General features: G+C 48.0%; 1 protein-coding gene across 1 annotated transcript; it reads left to right on the top strand.

Moving 5' to 3' along the window:
• Positions 1-7692: 7692 nt before the first annotated feature.
• Positions 7693-10972, top strand: WNT8A (Wnt family member 8A). The gene is made up of 6 exons (XM_042826518.1): positions 7693-7763; positions 7842-7875; positions 8076-8214; positions 9042-9167; positions 9311-9453; positions 10412-10972. The coding sequence occupies exons 1-6, from the start codon at positions 7693-7695 to the stop codon at positions 10970-10972; spliced, it is 1074 nt and encodes a 357-aa protein (XP_042682452.1).
• The last annotated feature ends 13504 nt before the right edge of the window (positions 10973-24476 follow it).

Below are 24476 nucleotides of genomic sequence, written 5' to 3'. Positions count from 1 at the left end.
AGTACCTTAGGGATCTTCCAAAGGAAAAAACACCTTCGGTGCTAATCCCATCACAGAAAAAAAAAGAATCATATACAGACAAACACCAGCATTCTTGGCATTGCCATAGAGCCAGCCTTGTCCCCTTGTGAGTCACTGCTAGTTGATTTGCACAGCCACAGTGAGCCCTGGCTGAGCAGAGGAGATCTGCATTCCTCTTGTTATTATACAGAACATACTTGATCAAACAAGGCTCGTTAGGCAGGTGTTTGATAACAGGGAAAGGCAGGGAGGACAAACCCTGAACTTGTTGAGTTCCAGTTTAAGCTCACCTACAAACCATAGGGGAATCCTGGTGACTCCAGTTCCAAAATACACTTTTTTTCCCCAAAAATTATTTTTAATGTGGTGGCTGAGGTGTCTGACAGCATAATGCTTGCACCAGGCTCGAGGAGCAGGAGCTTTGGGGAAATATTCCATTGTGCTTCTGCTAAATCTATGGGCTCCTGACCTGACAGAGACCTCTCCTGCTACTTGAGGAAGAGGGGAGAGGAAAGCACGGAATGTGTAAGGGAGTGAGCTCAGTGTCACAATGTCAGCAGGGTCTGAACTGCAGCTGCATGGGAAGAAAGATGGAAGGGAGCTGAAAGCACAGCTGAGGAGGTGCCCAGTGTGGCCAAAACCCAAGTCAGAAGCAGCACGGGCAGCTCTCCTGCCCCTGTCCAGCTCACTCATTGTCTTCCCAAAACCATGGGATGAAAACAATGGCCCCTAAAAAGCACTGACCTGGCAGTGCCAACCTGGACCTCCTCTGCAGCAGGGAGGGAGCAGAGCTGCTGCCTTCCCTCAGCCAGGCACAGGCAGCCACAGTCCCACAGTGTGCTGCACGTCCTGCACCCAGCACTGAGTACGGAGGAGCAGGAGTTCTTGTGCAGCTGTGTTATCCTGATCCAACGCCATGCCTCTCAAGCTGGCAGCGGGCTGAGCTTTGCCTCCCACTGCAGCTCTGCGCCAGGCCAGGCATCTCCACACACCTCTGTCATTTCAGGACAGACCATTCAGGAAGGAGCAGTTGCTGGGGATGGTTTGTGCACATCTTGCATATCGTGCTGACAACAACTCTTGAAAGCTCCTGTGATAAACTGCAAATGTTCTGATGCTGCATGTTTTCTGCAAGGCCCTCCACAATTCATTCAGTTGATGGAGAAGTGTGTGTGGATGGGGTCCAGCAGCAGGCACCAAACAGAATGAAAGAGGATTTCAGAGCAAACCAGCCATCTCAGGCATCTGAAGCCAACTGCACCAATTCAGAGGCTGATGCTGTGAAAATATTTGCATTTGGCAAAGTTGCAGCAAGCAGGGCGGGAATGAGGGATGTGTGACTCCAAGTGGGTGTTTTCAAACAGCATTTTGTTTGGGGAAAATAATCCCTCTTGGTCTGCTTTGTTTTCTCATGGTGCTGGAAACAATTCTCCTCCTCAGTGGAAAGAATTGGGTTTCTCTGTTGCTGTGTCCCTGACTGGGAGCCAGCAAAGGTTGTGTGGCCAGCCCTCCTGCCTTGCTAGCACTGGAGAGGTCACCTCCAAGAGTTAAAGAAACACAAGATGGGCCCCATATCATGTATTTGGTTTAGCAATAAGAAAACAGGTACACATGAACCCCCCTGGGTGCCCTGGGGCAGCAGCATTGCTCTGGGGAGTCCAGTGCAGGGAGAAGGATCCACCACAGCTCCGACTGCTGCCGCAGCTCTGCCACAGCACAGCCTGCATTCCGCTCCTCCTGCTTTCCCTGCGCCCTGTGCAGCCTCCTATCGCAGCACCAGCCAGGCAACCCCAGCCCTCAGCTCCCACCTGCACAGCCCTCAGCAGGCAGAGGCGCATGGCGAGGACAGGCGTTGTGGGATGGAGGCATGGAGCAGCTTTGGTAGCAGCTGCCATTCTTCCATGTGTGCACACGTGCCCAGGAAAGCTTCGGCAGCATCAGTCCAGGGGGAGATGCTATGGTCCAGTGCAGGGAAAGCCGCAGTCGCCATTTTATGTCAGTGGTGCACAAGCAGGAAGGAAACAGAAGAGCTTAACCTAAAATAGCCCTCGGTGTGCAGAATGAGCCGAAAAATCTGAACCCCAGAGCCACGCTCGGACAGCAGGGCGGTTGTTTGTAACACGGGGTGAGCACACAGAGCGGCAACACCCGTCTACGACTTCGGTCTCTGCTGCAGAGCGTGCCCCGGGGCCGACCTGTGGGAAAGGCCGCTCGCCGAGCTCCGAGTTCAGCGCCCGCTGCCGCCCGCCCTGCCGGCTGCACACAGCGGGCCGCCCCCAGGGGGAGCCCCGGCACCGCCCGGACGGATCCGGGCCCGGCGCTCCGTGCGCTCGGAGGGCGGCCCTGGGAGACCTCAGCCCGCAGAGGGCCCTAACGGTGTCTGAGGGGATGATGAGGAGCCTTTGTGCAGCTTCGAACCTGTAAAGGCTTAAGGCTGCTTTAGTGAGGCCAGAGAGCCTGCCCCGAGTCGTTGCCTCAGGTGACACTGGGAACATCTCTTCCCACCTCATCTAGTAATAAACGCACGGCACTAGCTTCACCTGCAGGCTGATTGAAGCCTCTAATGAACATGCTGTCAGTGCTTCTGGGAATGCAGGACCAGAAACAAAGCTCTCTTCTCGCTGGGCTCTTCCCAGCAAGACTCAGAACTCTTAGTGTTTCTTTCCACCCCAATTTCCCCAGAAAGACATTGCAGTTTTGTGTGCTCCTCTGCCCGTGAAAATATTCACGGCTCAAATCATCACTTCCATGATACTGAAATCTGCCCCCATTTGCTGCCAGAGCCACCACCGGCTGCCCTGCACAGCCGCGCACCTCCAGCTCCACAGCATGGGTATGTGGGCTCAGGGTTTCCCCAGGACACAAAGTGGGTCAGGGCAGGAGGGGAGGCAGAGCCACAGCCACTAAGGGACATGTAGAGACTGGTGGTGTGCAGAGCCGTGGAGCACCACACAAGCGGCGCTATTCATCAGTTAATTTAGCTCCAGTTTGAATGGGAATGATGAAGAAGGAGGCGATAATTTTCCTTCATATCAGGGGCCTGATCTCTTCCTGGACAGGAGTTTATCTGCTGAGGTGCTGCATTTGCGGAATGGGAGATACCCACATACCCGTGGAGTAACCTATGTGCTGCACTAACACTGCTTTGCATGACACTTCCTCTAACGAGGGAGAGGAAAACAAAACTTCTGGCACTGCTTTATCGTGCTGATGCGTAAACAGCCCCGTGGGCTTTGAAGGACACACCTGGAGGAGCAGATGAGGTGAGGCCCATCAAGTCACAGCGCTGAGGCATGGCAAACTAAAGGCTGGAAACGGGTGTCTTATCCTGCTCTGCTCTTCATAGCACCTCAAGCAGAAGGACTAAGCTGGTTGCCCAAAAGTATCTTTATCTCCTCTTAGGATGCTGCAGAGAAAGAAGCGCAGAGTAGCCATGGGGATTTACCCATCCAGCTCTTGGGAGGATGGGCAGACAGACCTCAACAGCCCTTCCCAGGGGGAGATGCTGAGTGAGGAGCAGCTTTGGTCTGCTATAGGGAGATCTGAGGCCACGAGAATGGGATTTCTGTGCACACACACGGGGTGGCACAGCAGGGCTCTTACCAGACTGCAGTCTGCCTATAGCCCCCATGCTGAGTGGGGAACATCTGCCTTGGGGGTCTAGAAATGGGTGAGGTCATGGAAACAGAGTGGAGAAATCAATGGGGAGAGAAGGTAGCGGGGAAGGACAGATTTAAAACATGTGATGCAAAACTGGTGAGAAGGACAGGGAAGAAATGCCCTTTATCTGCTTGCAAGTGAAATAGCCTTGCTCTTGCCAGAAGCAACATCCCAGCTTGCTCCTGAGCTGAAGTCTCCATTTCGAAGCCCAAACTGTGCAACCTCACACCTCCTGTGGTTCTTTAAAGATCTGATGGTCCTGTAGTATATTCCAGGAGGCATCTCCTTCAATAGCAGAGCCTCTTACATTGGAGTTGCTCATTCTGGGCTTCCCTGATGAAGTTCACTGCTTGCCCCACCACACAGTGCTATGCTGGGAATCAGGATTAAAAACAAAAAACTGGTTGCATTGTTACAACTGAGAGAGACGAGCTGCTGCATGGAGGCAGGAGACAGGAGCTTCTCATTTGGTCACAACAAAGTGTACCCTCCAACTGCACTGCTGGGCTTTTAAGCCTTCGTTCAGTGAACATGAGCCCACTTCTAATTATGTACCAACATAGGGATCAAGAGGACTGAGCCTGCAGGGTAGGTGTGGCACAGAATCTAATTTCAGTTTCACCCAATCTTCAATTAACATTCCTTAACCAAAACATGTTCGTTATTCAGGCAAAATTCCCCCCAGCACCGGCAGGACGAGGGCTTGGGTCCTGCAGGCTGCTCCTGCAGCTGAGAACTGCAGCAGACAAAGCAGACATGAACCTATTTTGCCCACTATGGGAAACCTGGTGTCGGGAAGACTGAAAAACAAGAGCTGAGCATTCAGGGCACTTATTTAGTGCTCATGATGGATCATTCTGGAGCAAAACAAAACACTCCCGTGGCAGACTGTGCAATCCAAGGGTATGGCATCACCTTGGGGGCTTGGGTGGCTTCCTGGGGAGAGCACAATAAAATGCAGCAGCTTCCGGCGCTGCTGACAAGGGGGTGTCTCTCTAATTACCCAGGTGGATTTTATTGTAATGGAGCCAGCAATGCAGGATTTGACGCGAGGGGTCTGAATGTATCACCTGCCCAGGGCAATTTAGTGAGCTGTCTGTGCTTTATCTGTTGTTCTCCATGCCAGCAGTGCTTGCTCCCCTTGCTGCTCCCTGCACTCGTGACCCCAACGCGGCCCATCCATCTCTCTTTGCATGGGCTTCTACATGCAGCATTTGTATGATCTGATTTGCCTCGTGTCTGCCTTCCTTTAAATGCCGTATTCTGATGTGAGTAGGGTTTCATGAGTACACGGGGTTGCAAAAACACAGTTAGAGTCTCATGGGGCAAAATATTTCAGGACTCCCATCATCTCACAAAAAGCACTGCCTGTTGGGTCACGTAGCAAGAAAATAAGAAACAAAGCATCACTAGTTGGTCAGTAAAGCCAAGGGGCTCTGGCCGACATCCAGGGCACCGATTCCCAACCAGCATTCCCTGCTCAGCTGTTTGCAGCAGCACTGAGCCTCTGCTTGTCCCACCAACCCCACAGCTTGGGGCTTCGAGGACTGCTGGCCATTCGTTTTCTGCACTACCAGGTAAACAAAGGAGAAATTTTGCTTTCAGATTTTTCTTTCCCTACGAGTTTCTAAGGAATGGGAATGCCAAAGGAAAACTCCTCCAGCATTCTGCAACTGAGCTGTACGGCTCGGTGAGCACAGGCTTTTCCCATGGTGATGGATGAGCCAGCACTACCCCACAACCTGGGGAGCAGAACACTGAAATCAGCTTTGGAATAACTACAGCCAATGCAGCTCTGCCATTTACTTTGAGATTTTATGCACATCAGCCTCTGTACCTCAGTTTACCCAATCAAAAAGCAGAGACTGCTACATTTAATCTTTCTTCCTGCAAGAGCACTGAGCAAAGCACTTTATAAGTGCAAAATTTATCAACACAGTAGGAGCAAAGTCTGCTTAACCATAATGTCTGGGTGGTGGGGAAAGTCCTCCAGCAAAACCAGCATCCCAGCCCATGGGTCTGAACAGGCCGACAAATCCCCAGAGCAGGGAGGCTCATCTGTGCATAGCTCTCCATTTGCTGACAGCTAGCAAAAGTGACAACATTACAAGTGACTTTTAAGATCCCGTGGCTTTAATAGGGAAAGATGTATTTTAACAGCCCAGGCAAATAACTGTGCAATGCTGCCAACTGCAATGAGTGCTTGCAGCCACGCTTCACGCCCAGAGAAGCTGTTATTTTTCTGGCATTAGATAGGAGGATCATGTGTGAGCTGACATAACAGACACGCCAAAATTGTTCAGCTGTGCAGGCTCTCCCAGACAAAATACCCCAAAAAAACCAACCAACCAAAAAACCGCCAATATGCCCCCAGGGACAGACAGACGCAAAGCCTGAAATGACATGTGTGCATCTAGAAAATGCACAGCAGATTTCCAAGTCATATGCACAGGCTTCAATCAATGAACCTTGCTGATACATGGGAAACACTTCATTCCCAGTAATTGTCCTTTGACAGCTCTAACAAGTAGGATCTGCTCGGGATGGTAATGATTACAGTGCTGACTCACAGAGGGTTTTGCCGTGCTGGCAGCAGCTCACCAGCATGGTGCTCACTTGGAAGGCATTTTGCATTTTGAACCAATCTGCATTTTTAATCCTCTGACTGCCAACGGTTGTTGGTGGCTTTGCGGTGCTGACTCCCGTTTCCCTCCAGCAGGGGCTGGATGGGGATGTTCCTCTCACTTATTGCCCAGCAAGGGGAGTGAGGTGGGGGTGTTCCTGGACTCCCCATGATCGGGAGCTCCATTTGGGCTCTCACCGTGCTCGCACACACACCATGCAGATCAGTGGGCACATTTGAGGCACAGTCTACTCCTGCCCCTGATACAGCCCAAACCTCTACTTTGCAGCCCCTCAGCACATCACCTTGCAGCAACAGCAGGAGCCCAAATGTCAGCACCCTGATGGGGAAATGAGAGCAGCGGGACAAGGACAGCCCTGCGCAGGGTGAGCCAGCCTGCCTGGGGCTGCTCAGCCACAGGAAAACCACCCGAGAAGTTTCCATGAACAAAGTCTTGCTGCTGCTCCATTACAGCTCCCGCAGCCCTTAATGACCGTGACTATGAAGAGGCCTTTTGGTTTTCCTCTGATAAGGATTTTCCCTTCCAAGCACAAGGGGTTGAAGCGGAGGGGCCGAGGCAGCGCTCACGTGCACGGAGCAGCCAGAAGCCAGGGCAGACCTCACTGCAGGGAAATCGCAACCCCCGGAAAACTGTTCCCCTAATTACAGCCTTGAAGCATGGAGCAAACCACATAAGTGATTCACACAGCGTTCCCAAGCTGCAGCCGCGTGAATTGGAGAGATTTCCAAACGCTGCCGCGACGTGCACACTATTATCAGGATGGAAATACGGAAATTTTCATCATAAGGAGGCGAGGAGGGGGAAAAAACCACCATTAAATGAACCTCGTCGTGTCAAGAAGACCTGGGAGGTGTGTCGCTGGTAGATCTGTGTAGGATACAGAGCTCTCATGGCAGGGAGCAGGCTGGCAAGGCGCTGTAGAAATTCTTGGGTTTGTTATCGCAGAGCTCGGGGCCCGGCCTCTGCTTGCGAGTGGGGTGTGAAAGGGAGCAGGCAAGTGCACTTGGGGAGGGAGAAAGGGATGGAGCTGGTGTGGAGTGGAGTTAAAAGTGGCCCATTGTTAGGGAAGTTTGCTTTCCTCACATCATCACAGCTCCCAGTGACACCGCTCTGCCTTTTGAAGTGCAACATTAGGCGTTTCCTTGTCACCCATTGGTGAGGGAGCTTTTTTACCACATTAAGTCATTGGGTAGCAAATGAATGGGGGGTTTTGACTATTCAGAACTTCACCTTATAAATATCAGGGTTGCAGGTTCCTGCAGCTTTCCTGGACCCGAATATCTGGAGATACATTGGGACGCGGCGAGGCAGCCTTGCCAGGGACCTGCGGGATCAGCGGAGGGAGCCGGGTCCCACACTGACAGCCATGAGGGGCAGCACCTTCCTCCTCCTCTCCATCGTGGGCATCTCTGGGGCTGTTCTCAATGCAGCAGCGTGGTAGGTTTCAGGCTGTGTGGGGGGATGCTCTTGAGCCTGTGTTAAATGGCGCGGCTCATTTTCCTTTCTTTGTTTCAGGTCGGTGAATAACTTTCTGATGACAGGACCTAAGGTAATTAACACAGGCACCATCAATAATTTAAGCAGAGCGATTTTGTTTTGCAAATGGGAAATACTGCTTTTCTAAGGAACCAGATTTCCCAGAGCATACCAGCTCCGAGTCCTGTTGAGGCAAAGGACCTGCAGCCCGTGTATGTCTGTTGTCACAAATAAATGCTAAGAGACAAGGCCCTGACGCTGCTCTCCATGCAGGCATACCTGACGTACTCCAGCAGCGTGGCGGCGGGCGCACAGAGTGGGATGGAGGAGTGCAAGTTTCAGTTTGGATGGGAGCGTTGGAACTGCCCCGAGAGCGCCCTGCAGCTCTCCACCCACAACCGCCTGCGCAGTGGTGAGTGCCTTGAAATGAACAACCTGGTGATGAGGACGGTTTTCTGACCCCTAAAACTTATGCTTGCTTTTTTCTGTCTGCATTCATCTTCCTAAGAAACATAGCTAGTGTTTCTCCTGTAGTCCCAGGTTCGTTCTGGGTATGCATCCTCTCTAAGCCAGAGCTCAGCCCTGCCTGCGGCACTGGTCTGTGCAGCATCACAGCAAGCGCTGCTCTGGGCACTGAGCTGGCAATGGGAAAGAGTGGGGAAGGGAGAAACCGAGGACGTGCTCTAGGAAACTGCCTTCAAGGGAAAGTTGTGGGTATATTTGACTGCTATCTACTTCAGCCAGCCATTGTTTCACCAGAGTGAAATTCTATTTAATAGAATTGTGGAATGGCTGAGGTTGGTAGGGACCTTAAAGATCATGGGGCTCCAACCCCCTACCACAAACCAGGCTGTCAACTACTCAATCAGGCTGCCAGGGGCACGCTGGCTCTGTTAGGAAAGCCTAAAAAGAAACTAAAACAGGAGCATGGATCCAGACTGCTGTTAGTACAGATCTGACTGCTGACTGTACTATCCCACTGTTGCTAAGAACCTCTGTCCCATACAGGGATGCTTGCAGAACATTGTGCCAAGCTGCTGAGGCTCTTGATGCTGAAGCCTGAAGCTACTCCAGGCAGGAGCATTTAATTTCTGTAGCATCTTACCTTTTGCACAGACTCTTTTGTTATTCTCTTCTTGCTCCTTCAGAATGGTGATGGCTTCACAAGAGAGCTTCCTTCCCAATAAACAAGGACTGGTGTATATGTTTGTGTGACAGCTTTTCTCCCTTCTCCCTCAGCTACCAGAGAGACATCCTTTGTGCATGCCATCAGCTCTGCTGGTGTTATGTACACCTTGACCAGGAACTGCAGCATGGGGGACTTTGAGAGCTGTGGCTGTGATGACTCCAGGAACGGGCGTGTAGGTAAGATGCTGACATGCATCCTGCTGTGACCGACCAGCAGTGAGATGGGCTGCCATCACCCCAGCCCCACTGCACTGCAAGTCCTGTGGCAGAACTCAGCCCAGTGGGGCACTTCTGTTCTTACCGTCTTGTTTGCCTTGCAGGTGGCCGAGGCTGGGTCTGGGGAGGCTGCAGCGACAACGTGGAGTTTGGGGAGAGGATTTCCAAGCTCTTTGTGGATGCTTTGGAAACGGGACATGATACCCGTGCCCTGATCAACCTGCACAACAACGAAGTTGGAAGACTCGTAAGTCAAATATTCAAAAATATAATAGTAATTGTAGTAATACAAATATAATAATAATAATGTACGTCAGAAACAACGTCAGACAGCCTAGTAAACTGTTCTGGTCCCCTTCTCCAGTAGCCTGTGACAATCTAGGCCTGGTAATATTTGTTGGGGAAAAAAAAAACATGGCCAGAATCTGACCCTAAGCCTGAACAGGAGCTGCAGTAAGATCCATTTCCGCCTCCAGCAGCTGCGTGCAGCACAGTTAACTACTAATGTCATTTATTCAGAAATGCACCAGTTTCTTGCTCACATCCAAAACACAAGTACCAGCCCACATTCCTGCAGTGGGTTTTTGCAAGCTGCTCAGCAGGGAAGCTGGCTGTGAGGATGAGCTCGGTACCCAGCCCACAGAGGCACAGTGGCTCAGGCCAGACCTTGTCTGTAAAAACAAGGACAGCAGCACTTAGCATACCTATCTCATAGGGTGTGTCGAGGCGTAATCTCACATAGATACCAGTGATTGGGACCTTATAAATACCTGAGGGAGATGAGTAGATAATAGCCGTGAAGTGCTCGGCCTGGAGGAGATGCACACAGGCTCTCTGTTGTTACTCCAGTGCATTTCACACATTCTGAAGGAGATCTGTGCGAGGTGATGGGTTGATGTGCCAATGAGCAAGATGAGTCGCAGACTGGGACGTGCCAGGAGGGTATGACCCTGCCTCTACCCTGGCCAGAGAAGGGCTGGGGGCAACAGTTTGTGCCTGCTCGTTATCTCCATCTTTTAATTAGTGATGAGGACAGATGTTTGTCTAGAGCTGAGATAAAAGCATCAGTTTGTGTCTTGGAAGGACCTGAAATCCTGTGGCACAAGTCACGTTTGACCCATTCCTCGCCGCAGTAGAAGTGCCATATATTGAGATTTGAAAGGCGATGACCTGCTGCTTCCAGCTTCTGCCCCTTTTCCTCGCAGGCTGTGAAAGCCACGATGAAGCGAGCCTGCAAGTGCCACGGCGTGTCAGGCAGTTGCAGCATCCAGACATGCTGGCTCCAGCTCGCCGACTTTCGGGAGATCGGCAACTACCTGAAGATGAAATACGACCAAGCCCATAAGCTGGAGATGGACAAGAGGCGGATGAGAGCCGGCAACAGCGCTGACAGCCGCGGGGCCACTGCCGAGACCTTCCACCACGTCCACTCCACGGAGCTCGTTTTCCTGGAGGACTCCCCTGATTACTGCACGAAGAACGCCAGCCTGGGCCACCACGGCACCGAGGGCCGCGAGTGCCTACAGACCGGCAGGAACCTCTCGCAGTGGGAGCGGAGGAGCTGCCGGCGGCTCTGCACAGAGTGCGGCCTCAAAGTGGAGGAGAGGAGGACAGAGGTGGTCAGCAGCTGCAACTGCAAGTTCCACTGGTGCTGCACGGTGCGCTGCGAGCAGTGCCGGCAGCTGGTGGCCAAGCACTTCTGCTCCCGCCGTGATGCCGCTGTTGCCAACCACACCAAGCGGCGGAACAGAGGCCACAGGAGATAGGGGGAGGCCGGCAACCAACCGTCTGCCAGGCGGGACCTGTGGGTTTCTCCACCTGCGACGGCCCTCATCATAACTGAGGGAAGGAGCCTTGCCCGGGGAAGTCACTTTATATCAGACAGAGGGAAGAATTTCACTTTTTTGGTGGGTTCCACGCGTTGCACTGCCGCCAGCCAAGGTCAAGTAGTGTTAGTGTGAGTGGGACGGGCACCATGGCCAGGGTTGGTCCTGTTGGGCTTCTCCATTTCTGTGCAGGCACCACAACCCCAGCACCCCTATTTCTGCACAGGCGTTGCTTGGAAGCACTCCTGATGGGGAAACTTATGCACTTTGTGATGTGAGAGGGTTTTCTGAGTGCTGCTGTTTGTATTAGCACAGCTGCAGCTTTTTGAGGGTATCAGTAGGTTTAAGGACTGTGTTTACAGGGTTGCTTTTTACTTTTAAAATGCTGTGGTTCGGTACCAGACCCTCTACCTGAATGGATAACAGCTTCATGTGTTTGTACCAGGTGAAATTAATTCGTTTACAATTCCTTTACTTTTTTAAAAAACAACATAGCAAATAAGAATTCAGAACTCTTTATGCCTAATGCTGCTTATTAAGAAGCTGAATTGTTGCTTAGCACAATCTGTTTTCTCCATACATTTTGAAGGCATCCCTAAAGAGTTAGATGTCAGCCTGTATTTTGCAATAAACACCATAATGAAAACAAGTGGCTTTCTCCTTTCAGACTTCCCAGCAGAACTTCAGGTGTAAAATCACCCATTTCCAAAGCTCAACACTTCCCAGATTCCTCATCGCAAATCCAAGAATCCACCAAGAGGCCTTTTCTTTCCCAGACCTCAATGAAACCTGGCCACAGCCATAACTCCTTACAGGGTTTGCAGTAACAGCCGTGCTGCAGCACTGGCCGGAGCCCATTTTGAAGCTCCGATGCCCCTTTAATTTGTCTGTAGCCTCACGTCCCCAGACAGCGAGAGGCAGCCCTGCTTTGATGTGGAAAGCACCAGCACTGCTGCAATATTCTCCCAGGCACGAGAGGAGCACTTTGAACTCAGGGCAGGGGGGAGAAAACCTGAGGCCAGCTGTGAATGCGCCTGCGGCTCAGCTCCCCTGTTGCTCCCCTGCTGCTCAGTGGGAGACCTGGTGGGATCCTCCCTTGGGCAGCCCCGGGGGTCTCAGCACTGGGGGGAGCAGCAGAGCACACCTTGCACTCACACTTTGATGCTTTGTGTGCCATGATGCTCCCGGAGCAAACACAGCCTCTGCTCAAGGTGCAAAACACAAACTGGGAGTGGGGCTGACATGAGTTTATGTTTGCAACAGACAGTTTCCTGAAAGGGGGAAGGGCTACAGCAACCAACAATCAATTCTGGGGGTTTCTTTGCTCTTTCCAAAGCTCACATAGCTAGCAAACAAGCCACACCACCAGAGCCAAAAAAAATCCACCAGCACTTTTTCAAGTGTTGCCACAACAGCATCTGTTTGCAAGCCACCAGAATTTAAGCTGAACTGGAAACAATACAAACAAGCAAACAAGAAGTAAGGAGATGTTATTCCAACAGCACAATTGCAAGGCAGATACAGAGATGGTCCTACTGCAGAGGAGGATCACAGTTAACATCTCACCCAGGTCACGTGCCCACAAGCCACCCCCTGTTCTCCCCAACCTGCAGTTTGTCGAGCTGGCACCTGGACCTGCTGCACTGCATCTGAATGCTGGAGATTGCTTTTTTTTCTCCCTCAAATCTATTTGCTTTTTTTTTTTTAATTCCATTTACATTTCTGAAATTCAGACTATCTGAGGCAGCGTGATCAGATCTTATGCAAAAGCCAAAGACCACATGCAAAGTGAGGAGAGCCTGGGAGAAAGTTAAGTATCAGTCCGTGAGATCAATTTCCACTTCTTAACACCTTGCAGAGTGAACACTGAGTCTGACCAAGGACAGAAGACAACAGGGTGCCCGAGGGCCACACCTTGACACACATACTGGGGAGCAGAGCCCTCCTCTCCAGGATACAACAGCCATCATTTCTCACTACATTCCCTACAGAACAATAGAGATTCCAGGTCCCGATCCATCAGGTACTGTCAGGGAGCTCCCCAAGCACTTGTTTTCTGTAACCACACACTGTGAGCACGAAGGCTAAGAAGCTGCAGGCTGCCGGCCAGGCTGACCTCACCATTTCAGACATGTTCCTGTCAAAACAGCAAAATCTCACATACCAGTTTTCAAGATAACTGATGACACACAGTAAAGTGAAGTCTTGTCAGCTGCGACTTGCAAAGACTCAGTCTCTATCCATAACACTGCAAAGGGACTGGTGGTGTCTTTAAACCTGAACGTATTTACTCCTGATTAGCTGAAATCAAATAAAATTTAGGACACTGATCCCAACCACCCAAAATCACTTCATGTTTGTGAAGAAGGGGGACCTGGTTTTAGAAATGCTTGAGGAGGATCCTGATGGCTTTACCATAAGAAACATAACAATCCCAATTCCAATGAAAAAATAAAACAATTTACAGCAGATGCTGTATGAACTCAAACCAAAGTCCCAGTACCCCAGAGAGCTGCTGCTCAGAGCCCTGCCTGCCCACATCACCAACAAGGTGACTGCCAGCAAGATGCGCATCAAGCCTATTTAGTTCACAACTTGATAGTAACGACAAGAGAGGGAAATGGAGCCAGGAAGGCTGCGTGCCGACAGATTGCTCACATGGCTCTTTGGGAAGCATTTCCAGGGTGGCTGCATTTTGGCTGAGTGCTCACTCCCTGCTGTGGGATGCTCAGAAGCCCCATTGCCCCACTACAGTCCTCCTCTATTCAAACCCGCTTCACTTCAGCTGTTAAACTCTTTGCTGGGTGGATTAGCCTTAAATTATGCTGCCGATGCCCTTTCATGGATTATAATTCTGTACGAGATGTTTGCTCTGTATCCTCCCCTCGTATTAAAGTGTCAGGAGTGCATCCCCAGGCCATCCATCTTGAACGTTTCCGCATGGGCTTGGCAATTCTCTGACATGAATATTATGGCTCTCAATGCCAGTCTCCATCACTCAAGCTGACAAGTGTTAGATTCTCCTCTCTTCAGCAGGGTAAGGGACCTTTTCATATGCAGCGTAGATTCCCCGTCATGCTGCATCTGTTGCAACGAAACCAGGGATCGCCAGCAATTCCCTACAGCCTTAGAAAACAACTCACAGGTCCTTTTCAACTTGCAAAACCAAGCCTTAGCATGACAAAGTTAAAGGCCCTTAATCAACCTCCGCTAATGCCTGTTCTGTAGAGGAGGATGTAAAAGCATCCAGGCGATGCCTTCAGTGAGATTTATTAACGAATGGGCTTTCAAGGAAAGATGAGGAATTTGGTTGCCAGCTTGCTGGAGCATACAGAGATTTTTGTGACTTCAAACCAATTCTAACCCTAAGCAACACTTTCGTAGGTGAGGTGCTTAAAGTTAAACCCCCAGACCCCTTGGTTTTCAGAGCTACTATGCACTCATACTCCCACCTGGAACACAGGAGCTTCACTCCACCAGTGCCTTGCAGGGAGCAGAAGGAGGAAATGGCTCTCCATGCCCTGCACTGGACACTCCATATCATCAGAACAAAACTGAATCTGCTGGAGAACTGCCTCCTAATTCAGTTCAAACTACCAAATTGACATTACTCCAGATCTTTGGCTAAACCAGGGCCCAGTAATATTTTCTCTCTATTGAGCAGAAGTATTTTCTTAGTAACTTCACCCACCTTCTCATTGCACAGCCCTGTGCAGTGGCTCGCAGCCAGCACAACCCAACAGAAACTTGTTAACACCTTTTCAGCTCGGTCTTATTAAAGTCAAGGTAATTAAGAGCTTTGCTATTTACAAAACAAATCCTCTCTGTAACACCTGAGAAAAAGCATTACAAGTGTTTCCCAAACACTTCTCAGCTGGGGAGAACACCTACAGTACCCATCTGCAGGGTGGTGCTGCAGCTGCCCTCCCTGTTGGAGGGGATGAGCCCAGGTTTGAGGAGCATTTGTGCCACACTCCTGTACAAAAGGCACAGCGAGTCTGCAGGGCAGGGTTACAACTCAGGGAGAGAAGACACCCACAGTAAGGCAGGGTGGAAATTTGCTGCCTGCCTGCTGGTCCTTCCTCACTTCTGCTGCAGGCACGTAGCAGTGCATGAGAACCTCTTGTGCGTGAGGCAGGTTGTTCTCTCCAGATGTCCCCACAGGTGGCTGGAAGCAGCAGGTGACCTACCCCAGGTGTGCACCTCTGCAGTGAGCCACAAGCTCACTCCCACCCCGCTGTTTCCCTTTTCTAGGTCACTGTTTTCTCCCAGGATACATCCCATGTCCCCCACTTCGGCAAAAAGTGAAGTAAATCCCCTCTTTTCAAACAAGCCTGGAGGCGAAGAGCCCTGTAATGGGAGATTATGGAAGAGATGCCATCAAATAAATGCCACTTGCTATGTAGTCTCAGAATTAATTCCTTCCTCTTCTTTTCCCCCAAACTCACAGTGCTTTCCTGGTGGCCTCTGGCTTATGAACAAGAAAGAGGACGGAGCAAAAAATCTTACTTGGATGCAGTGTTTCTGCTGGGACAGCTTCACATGGGAGCACTCCTTGCCCAAGAGGACCTCAACCAAAGAATTCTTAGGATTTAGAAAAGATCCAGTCTGAAATCTGTATCATGTTCAGGCCCCAGTTCAGCTCTTCCAGAGGCTCTGCAGATTGGAGAGCATTGGTGGGAACCCCAAGCACAGTGGAGAGCAGTGGTGGCAGCAGCTGGGGATGCTCACCAGATGCAGGTGAGAGAAGAGAAGAGCAGCAGTTGTGTGGACCAGAGTGGGACAGAAAACAAAAGACAAGAAATCCAAGTCTGTTGTGGAAGGGGAATGTAGAGGTTTACAGGGAGATAGAAATAAGGGGAAAGAGAGAAGGAAATATTAGATAGTATTTTAACTTTTCTTTTTCTCATCTTTTTTCACTACCCTATGCAACGTGAACTGAAGCCACTTGTGGGCATGTACAGGAGAGAATAGCTCATCAGGGGACATATAACCACAGAGCCGGACAGTATACAGCCCTTAATTTCCTCCCCTAATGCTTTCAATAGCTCACAGAATGCCATAAAAGAGATAATGATGAGGTCAGAGGAAAGACTGTAAAACAATGGGGCACAAACCATTACCCCTCTTGGGCTCAGACTCATGGGCTGGGGTGCTTCAGCCAGCTGTGCGCTTGGGGCAGCTGCTGTGCTCCACAGCCATCATGCCCAGCACTCAAACCATGCTGTGACGGGTGTCCTGGTCTGACACATCGGGCTGTGAAAGTGATGGAGCTCCTGTGAGATGTCAATCTCATCCCACAGCTCAGCCAGACACAAATAAGGGTGAGGAGAGCAGTTGTCCTGTCTCTTCCCAATTCCACAAGCTTTCCTAACTCACAATGCTCCTGGCCCAACGTTTCCAGTTGCCTGTCCATCAAGGGTAGATGACAACTTTAGAGACACCAATACCTATTTATCTCCCTTTTGCCCAGTGCCTTGAAATTAAATCTCCTGAGCCAGTTTTGCATCTCCACTCCTGCCAGGCAGAAGTTCTGTTGGCCAGCTGCCACCACCCATTACAGGGACAAGGCACCTCCTCCCTATCACTAAGTGGATTTTGAAGGCAATAAGAAAGAGAGTAATTACATTAACACAGCTCCAAGTACCTCTCGATGTGCTGAGTATTCCCAGCATTGCAGCCACTCTCTAAGAAGCAGGTAATACTGGTAAGTGGTAGGCTGCAAACATGGTTCTGGGGAACACCCGTGCTGCACCAGCAGCAGCTAATACTGGGCAGGAGTCCTGAGAGCACAGCACTGGTACTTGGGATGGTTTTGTTTGAGCTAGCTCAAGTCCAAAAGCAAAGCAACTATAATTAAACTTTGATGTGCATAAGTGAATAAGCCCTATCCCAGGGCAGAGTTGTGTTTCCCAGCTTTCAGCTATCCTTGTGGTTGTTTCTTGTCCCATAGCCTCCCCTCGGGGGTGCCAGGGATATCATCCTGTGGATCAGCAGTCCGAGCCTGTTTTATCCAACAGCCTACTATTTACATTCCCTGTGAAACATTTTTTGACAGCAGCACATTCATTTATTCCTCCATGTACTACAGACAGATTCAGGCTGTGGGACTTGAATCTGGATTTGAGACAGACCCCATTGGGAGTGCTCCGTCCCCATCTATGAGGTGTGCCCAGGTGCCCAACCTGGCCAGCATCAGTGGCAGGACAGGGGACGTGCCCACCACGGGGCTTTATCTCCCTGATCACCAGAGTCACAGATCACCACCTGGTCCCTTTCAAGCAGCCCAGAGCTCTAAATTGTACCTCTTGTATCCAAACACCATCCAATCTCTTGGAGCCAGGCCAGGTACGCTGATAAGGAGATAGTGCAAATGGTCATGCACGATAGAGGTCAAAAGTCAGTTTCCTGTGGTTTAACCCAGCAAGTGCTTATTTAGGGTCTTATTCAGAACATTTTTGGTTATCTCCTCTTCTGAAGGCACCATTCTGGCTAAGCATTCAACACAGCTCTGCTTCAGTGCAAAAGGTTTCAGACCTTGTGTGAAATGAAGTACAGAGTGCTCTGTACAATGCCAGCACTAATTTAATAAGAACTGTGGCAAAAGAAGCATTGAGAAAGATCATGGAGAGTACTATGGTAAAGGCCATCAGTTCCCTCTGACAGGAAGCTGAGCTGAGTTTTAAACCCGTGGTGATCTTTGGGACACTTGTACTTTCTCTGTCCCATGAAGATGTAATTAATTTCCACATCACCATGATTTGCTCAGTCTTGCATTAAGCACTCTGCCTCGTAACCAAGCTAACCACTGGCAACAATTCTTCCATTCAATCTTCTGAAACTAACCACAAGAGTTTTCCCACAGACAAGACTTTCTAGCACTGAAAATGCAATGGCTCACAGGTGGAGTGAATGCTTCAGCAACATGGCAAGAATTACACCATGGGGACATGATGGCTCCATTTATTTCATAAACCAAGCCTAAGTAATTTAGCAAAATGAAAACAATCAACAACAACAAAACAAAAACAAAAACAGGCATGGAATCAGTTTTCCAGGTGAGTCAACCAAGGAAAATTGCCTGAGCCAAATTAGTAAGCTAACAGCATGGCACCAAGTTACATAACTGGCACATTACATCAGGAAGAGTCAAGCCTGAAATAAACTATCCCATGAGCTTCCACTGTTATTCATATGGGCACATCTGTTCTCACATGCACCACCACAATTTCCTCGATATTAAGGCTTCAGATAGCTTCTCAGTACGTTGTCTTGGTATTTATAATTATTCAAGTAAGTGTTAGCTCTGTGAAATCCGAGGCTGATGACAAAAGAACTTGATTTCCACAACGAAAACTCCAGTACAGCAGCACTGGCAGCTAGGGCCCGACTGTCCCATTGCACAGAGACTTCAGAATACTCTGAAGAAATAGCTCTGCCTCTCTCTACTGCAACACCACTTCCAAGATTTCAGCCTTCTCTCACCTCCAAGAGCCTTACTAATTTAGAAGAATGTGCTGTGACTCATTATTTCTTCCAAAGAAAAGATCCAGAAAGCCACTGCATCTCCATTAGGTGTCTGCACCTCCTGCTGTGGCTTGAACTTAAGGCACCAGAGAAGCTGCAGTATTAGCTGCACTGGAATGTTTTGGTTTTCCCTTGCTAAACAAGCCCATCTCTCCAAGTGTGAAAGTGCTTCAGTTACCAAAACACTCGTGAGGGGAAAAAGGGAATTTCCTTATTCTGTATTTAACCAATGGATTCTCACTTTTGATTAAAGCAAAGAGAAAAAGACATGCCTCAGCATGTTCCCTTTACCCTCTCCACCAAGACAGGAAGAAGCTTTCAGAAGTTCACTTTTTCTTCTACAGATTAAACAAATTCCCATCGACAAATTATCATCTCTGGACCACTGTGTAAAACCCACAACCTCTGTGAGCACAGCCAAGCTAATGTTGCATGTGTGCACATAAGAGACATACCTTAATTGTGGAAAATCCTCCTGGCACCAGGTACTGCTCTCTCATACGCAGGGAGGGTTGTGCATATTAATGGTCATTTTGTCTTCTTTTTTTAAAAAAAATGTTCAAACTTTCTCAACCATAATGAAGAAAACCTGTAGCAGAACAGCAAATTAACGCCAGGTGACAATGAGATAGTTGCTTTTCAATCCAGCTGGATAAGTACAGCAAGATCCAATTCCTCATCGCAACAAGGGAGTGAAAACCCAGAATTCTCAGTTGTCCCATCAGAACTGAACATTCTCAAATCGTATCCAAATTGATATGATATCACCCTTAGTAGAATCACACAAAATCATAATACGGATGTAGCCTAACATCATCTGCTGCAGTAAATCTGTGAGAAAGAATACACAGTGCACCTGGTGGCAGACTCACACACCTTGATGGAGGTGAATTAGCAGCACAGGAGTTGCACTCCAGATCTGCCAGTACAACAGAGACAATGAGAGCTCTGCTGCCTCTGCTCATTTTCACTTCCATAGCTGAAGTACAACTTCAGTGTCTCCATTACAGATTCCAAACCTCCTTCTCCCACAGCTGTCTTACATGAAAGTTTTTTTAATGACTTTGCAGTTGAAGTGCTGTTTTGGTTTCAGATTATTCCCACTAGACTGAATTTGCATGTATTTGTTACTGCACTGCCCTACAAGAAGACATGCTAGAATACCACCTTTTTCTTCACCACCAGATGTTCTTATCAGGTGTTAGATGAATTCATCCTTTAAGGTTACTCTGTAATACATGTTATTTTTTAAAACTAAGCTTTGGCTGGACTGAAGAAAATCAGTCACTGGTTTCTGATAGCTAACTTAGGAAGATGGGAATTCATGAATAGATTTATCTTCAGACATTACTACAGAGATAGCTGCTTTCTTCATTAAAACACAGAACCACACACACAGATCCTCTACACATATGCAGCTAATAGCCACTGCCTATGAGAAAACATTTCAAAATATCATACGCCAAATGATCCCAGCCCCAAACAATAGGCAAACTTTGACAACCCAGCTGTTAAATTCCCTACTTCCACACAGCAGTAGATACTGAAAGGTGCCCATCACAGCAACACGACTGCAGTAACCATCTGCTTGTGCAGTTTACTCATGTGGCTGCTCCAAAGCTAGTGCAAGCAGTAGGTGCACAAGCAGTCATGCTCTAACAGATGGAGTGCTCAGCCCCTAAACCATTAGGTGCATTGGATGATCATGTGAATACTCGCCTACAGTCAGATGGAAAAATTGAGCTGCTAGGCAGACAGGAGTCTGATGGACAAGCCCATATTACAAGTCCATAGAACTAACTTGAATTCTTTCCCAAAAAAAGGCAATGAAGAACCTTTTCCTCATGAACTCAGAGGACGTTAGATTGGGCTACAAGGACATGGTGCTAGATCTCCTTAGCTACAATGGACATTTCTCACTGAAGAAATACACTGCTTTGTTTGTAAGACAGAAAACTGGAACAAAAGAAAATGATGGATTTTATTGATTCTGCTGCTTCAAAGGATGACCTGAGGGGCTCATTTGAATTCTCTGTACATGACCTTCAGACTTGTACCATTTGTGCTCCATTAGTTCCTTTGTACAGCATTCTGCCATCTGGTGAGAAAAACTGTTATCAAGAAATTAGGTATCATCATTAAAAATACATTTACATATTGCTGAGAAAATTTCTTTCCAGGAATGCCATGTAGTCTAAAGGAAGAACATTGTGAGTAAGTAGTAAAGCTGCATCACAGCTGCACTTTGTGGTAGGAGACATTCTCTGTAGGTAATGACCAATATAACACTGAGTTTGGAGAATGCCTCCATGCCAGGTCAGTGCTCAGGTGAGGCAAGGTTAGGTTGTATTGCAGTTCATTAAAAAGGCAATAAAAAGCTTAAGAGTTATCATGGATCCTAACCATATGAACCTAGTAATCAGTATGATAGACTATCATTTACATGAATAGGAAATTGAATGGACTTTTCATTTCCTATGCCTTTGTTGCTCCCTTTCAATTGCACTGATGGTGCTATTCGGAGAAGCCCAGCATGGTGTCTGTTTACAAGAGAACTTTGCAAAACAAAGACAGTCATGGTCAAAACTTTGTTGGTGAATTCAGTTTATTTACATGGAAGACCTCAGAAGAAAAAAAAACACAACAAAGTATTCTGAAATATCCTCATGGCATGGTTTTGATGGAAGTGGTGAGTTAGCAGAGGATGATCTCACAGCTATCTACGTTTGTGGAGGCCACATTAAAAGCATCTGGTTTTCAGAGAGGCCTGATCAAACTTCCCTCATCCGGGCAAAAACACCATTGCAAATTTTCCTTTGCAAAATGGTCTACGATGAAGTGTTCTGCACACAGGGAACAGTATTGCCCATGTTTCACTGCAGAGAAATCAGGCGCAAGCACTCTCCTTCCAGTTGGAGTTCAGGATGTGCCATGCCAGCATCTGACTGCATTTCAGATGTGTGCATCACATAACAGCTGAGCAGCTCTCTGGTTTTCTTTTCTTTTCTTTTTTTAAGCCAAAAGAATGGAATTGTTCTGAATACACCGTGAAGAAACCAAAAGAATAATTGGGACCAATGTTTTTAAGGAGTCCTTGCTATGCCATAACTTCTCCTGGTTCAGTTGCTAAATTACACTATAAAAATAAGTAAGTGCAATTGAGAGGCTGTGTTAATCTCAGAAGTTTAAACATCACCCCGTAATGACTGCTTTATAGTGGCCCACAGTAAACTACTTTATGGGCCATGCAGGAGATTTATCCACACGCGTACGCTAAATACTGCTGGGAATTTTCTCACATAGAGAAATGAGGATGACACAAAACCAAATGCATACAAAACATGCAGTCATTCACACTGCAGCAGGAATACCACCCAGTAGGAAAGGACATTTACGACACCGAAGAGAGATAAGAGCCGATAGCCAGCAGTGAGACGTTGCTTTTGGAAGTGCAGAATTTCCTACCCTGATAATCAGTGCAGATTCTAGAAACATAACAAATAACAACCGCCTCTTTGCAAGGAAATGAGAGCTTAGGCACTGACTATAAATAAGTTACAAAGAAAAAAGGAGTGGTTTGCAGAGTTGCTTATCAAAATCAAGAGACGTTAGAGCCAAATTAGGATCTCACACATAAAAGTTCCCTGGGCTTAAGGGTGAGTATATTTGTGATTTCTTGCCCAGGCATTTGGGGACTGCACTCAATTGCCTTTAAAATTTCTCCCTAGTAATACAGGAGATCCATCCTGTCTGACTCAGAGATCCCAGATCAAAAGTCTTTTAAAAAAAGTTGGTAGCACAGTCTTATTTAATTTTAATTTTATTTTTAAAGTAACCTGATTTCAAAACAGTACTGCAGCTAGACAAGAGTGAGTTAACCTGAAATCCATCACTACCTGAAGAGTCAGCCTGATTTTCTCAGGGAAAAAATGCATTACCATACAAGACAACTGTAAGTACACCAGGCACTACATGAAGTCCTTTATGTGAGTGCATCACCTCCCTCAGCCATAAAGCACTCACAAGCAGTAAAGCAAAGATGATTCTTAATCTCTCTGTGCTATCATTAATGAAGTATCATTCACCCACTTGTCTGCAAGCTGCTGTCCTCTCCCGCAGGCCGCTTCATCTTACAACAATGCCTCCTTTCTGGCTCGGAAGACCAACAACTGGCTCTCCCCTGAGCTTCTGGCAGATCTCCGTGGTCACCTGGCAGGAGGCAGCATAACAAGAATTTATTTGACAGGCATCCTCCCAAGGAGGCTCAGCGTATCAGTCATGCTGCTGACACCCTCGCTACCCAGAGGAGTTTGTCTGGATGACAGAAATTTTCTGGCTATGGGCAGCTGCTCTACCAGCAGCCATCCAAAAGATACCAGGATTTTCCATTTCACAGAAGGGTATTTCCTCCACATCTTTTGCAGAGGGTGACTGTTGCTGGTTAAGGACAAAAAGGACCAACATTGACTGCCCACAATTGCATGAACTGTCTTGATCTGAGTTAAGCTCTGGCTTAACAAATTAATACAAATTACGGCCTTAAGTAGAATCTGCTGTCCTAATATGGCACTGAAAAGAACTGCAAGTTTGAGTCATTTCTTCCCTTCATACAGTGCCATGGGAGAAACACCTGTCACTTTATCACCAATCTATGAATTTTGCTTAGATCGCTGGTGTTTGAAGAATAGTCAACATAAAAACTTCAGTGAAAGAAAAGAAAACTTGTTCATAAGTAAGGAAGATGAGGATTTGCAAGTCTCCATGTAACACTTCTCTGCCTCAAATTGTTGAATGAAAGCTCCAAGTGCCAAGCAGCAACTCATGTCTGAAGCTTGGCATGCTGGAATGCTCAGACTTACATAGACAAAGTGGAACTGTCCTTGACTGAGCCTTATGCCATGTTTAAAGTATATTCAGGTTTCCTGGCAGTATAACTGGTCTATTCTTACAGTTAAAAAACCCCTTTTGAAACAAGAAGTCTGAACAATCACACACTTCACAGTAGCCTAGTAGCTGTACAGGTTCATGAATAACTTCCAAGGCAGGTAGCAATGAGCACATAATAAGCAAAGCTCCAAGAGAAAGTCTTATTAAAAAAAAACAAACAAAAAACAACAAAAAAACAAACAAACAAACAAACAAAAAAAACACCAAAAAACAGAATTATGGGAAGAGACTGAGCTACTGGTTTTATGGACATAGCTCTATTCCAGCACTCTAGCAGTACAGCCAAAATGAACTCCCTCAAAATTAAAATACCCGATAGAACCCAATAGGCAAGGTAACTACTTGGACTCAACAGAGGTCACTAATTACCAGAGAGCTTGCCTAGCAGACATCAGATGATAAGGCATCTTCAACTCATGTGTTTTTTTCCCCCCAAAACTACGCTTCCTCTGACGTGGAATCACAATGCCGGCCAAGCCTGTAACGCTGTGCCAGGCAGAAACCTAAAGCTCAACTGAAACGTGAGCAGCACTTCCTCAAACAGCCTCTCCTACGGTGTGACAGCTCCCCCAGGGGACCAGGCCGTCATCCTGCCTGTCCTCTGGGCAGGACTGTCCTGCCCACGTCCCACTCACTGATACAACTTCCTCCACATCTCAGCTGTGAGGTTTAGTTTACCAGGTCAGTATTTGTCCCTGGTGTACAGAGACAATGAACGGAATACTAGAGAACAAAACAGATACACACCTGAATGACTGATACATTATACTGCATGGTTATGAAAGTAACATTTGCAACTCCAGCTAGTTTTGCCTTTTTTCCTACACATCCAGTGTACCATAGGACCCAGACACTCACTGCAGCATCTACAAACCTTCTATAGGTATGACGTAACAGAGGTCTATTGCAAAAGACAAGCAGAGCTCCAACAGTGCCATAAAGGAGATATTTATTATCAAACTGTGACACA

This window comes from Centrocercus urophasianus, unplaced genomic scaffold (assembly GCF_019232065.1).
Source record: "Centrocercus urophasianus isolate 14NV4802_14NV808 unplaced genomic scaffold, USGS_Curo_1.0 seq_26, whole genome shotgun sequence".
Lineage (NCBI taxonomy): Eukaryota > Metazoa > Chordata > Aves > Galliformes > Phasianidae > Centrocercus > Centrocercus urophasianus.
Note: the sequence above shows the minus strand (reverse complement) of the source record. Positions and strands in the feature narration are given on the sequence as shown.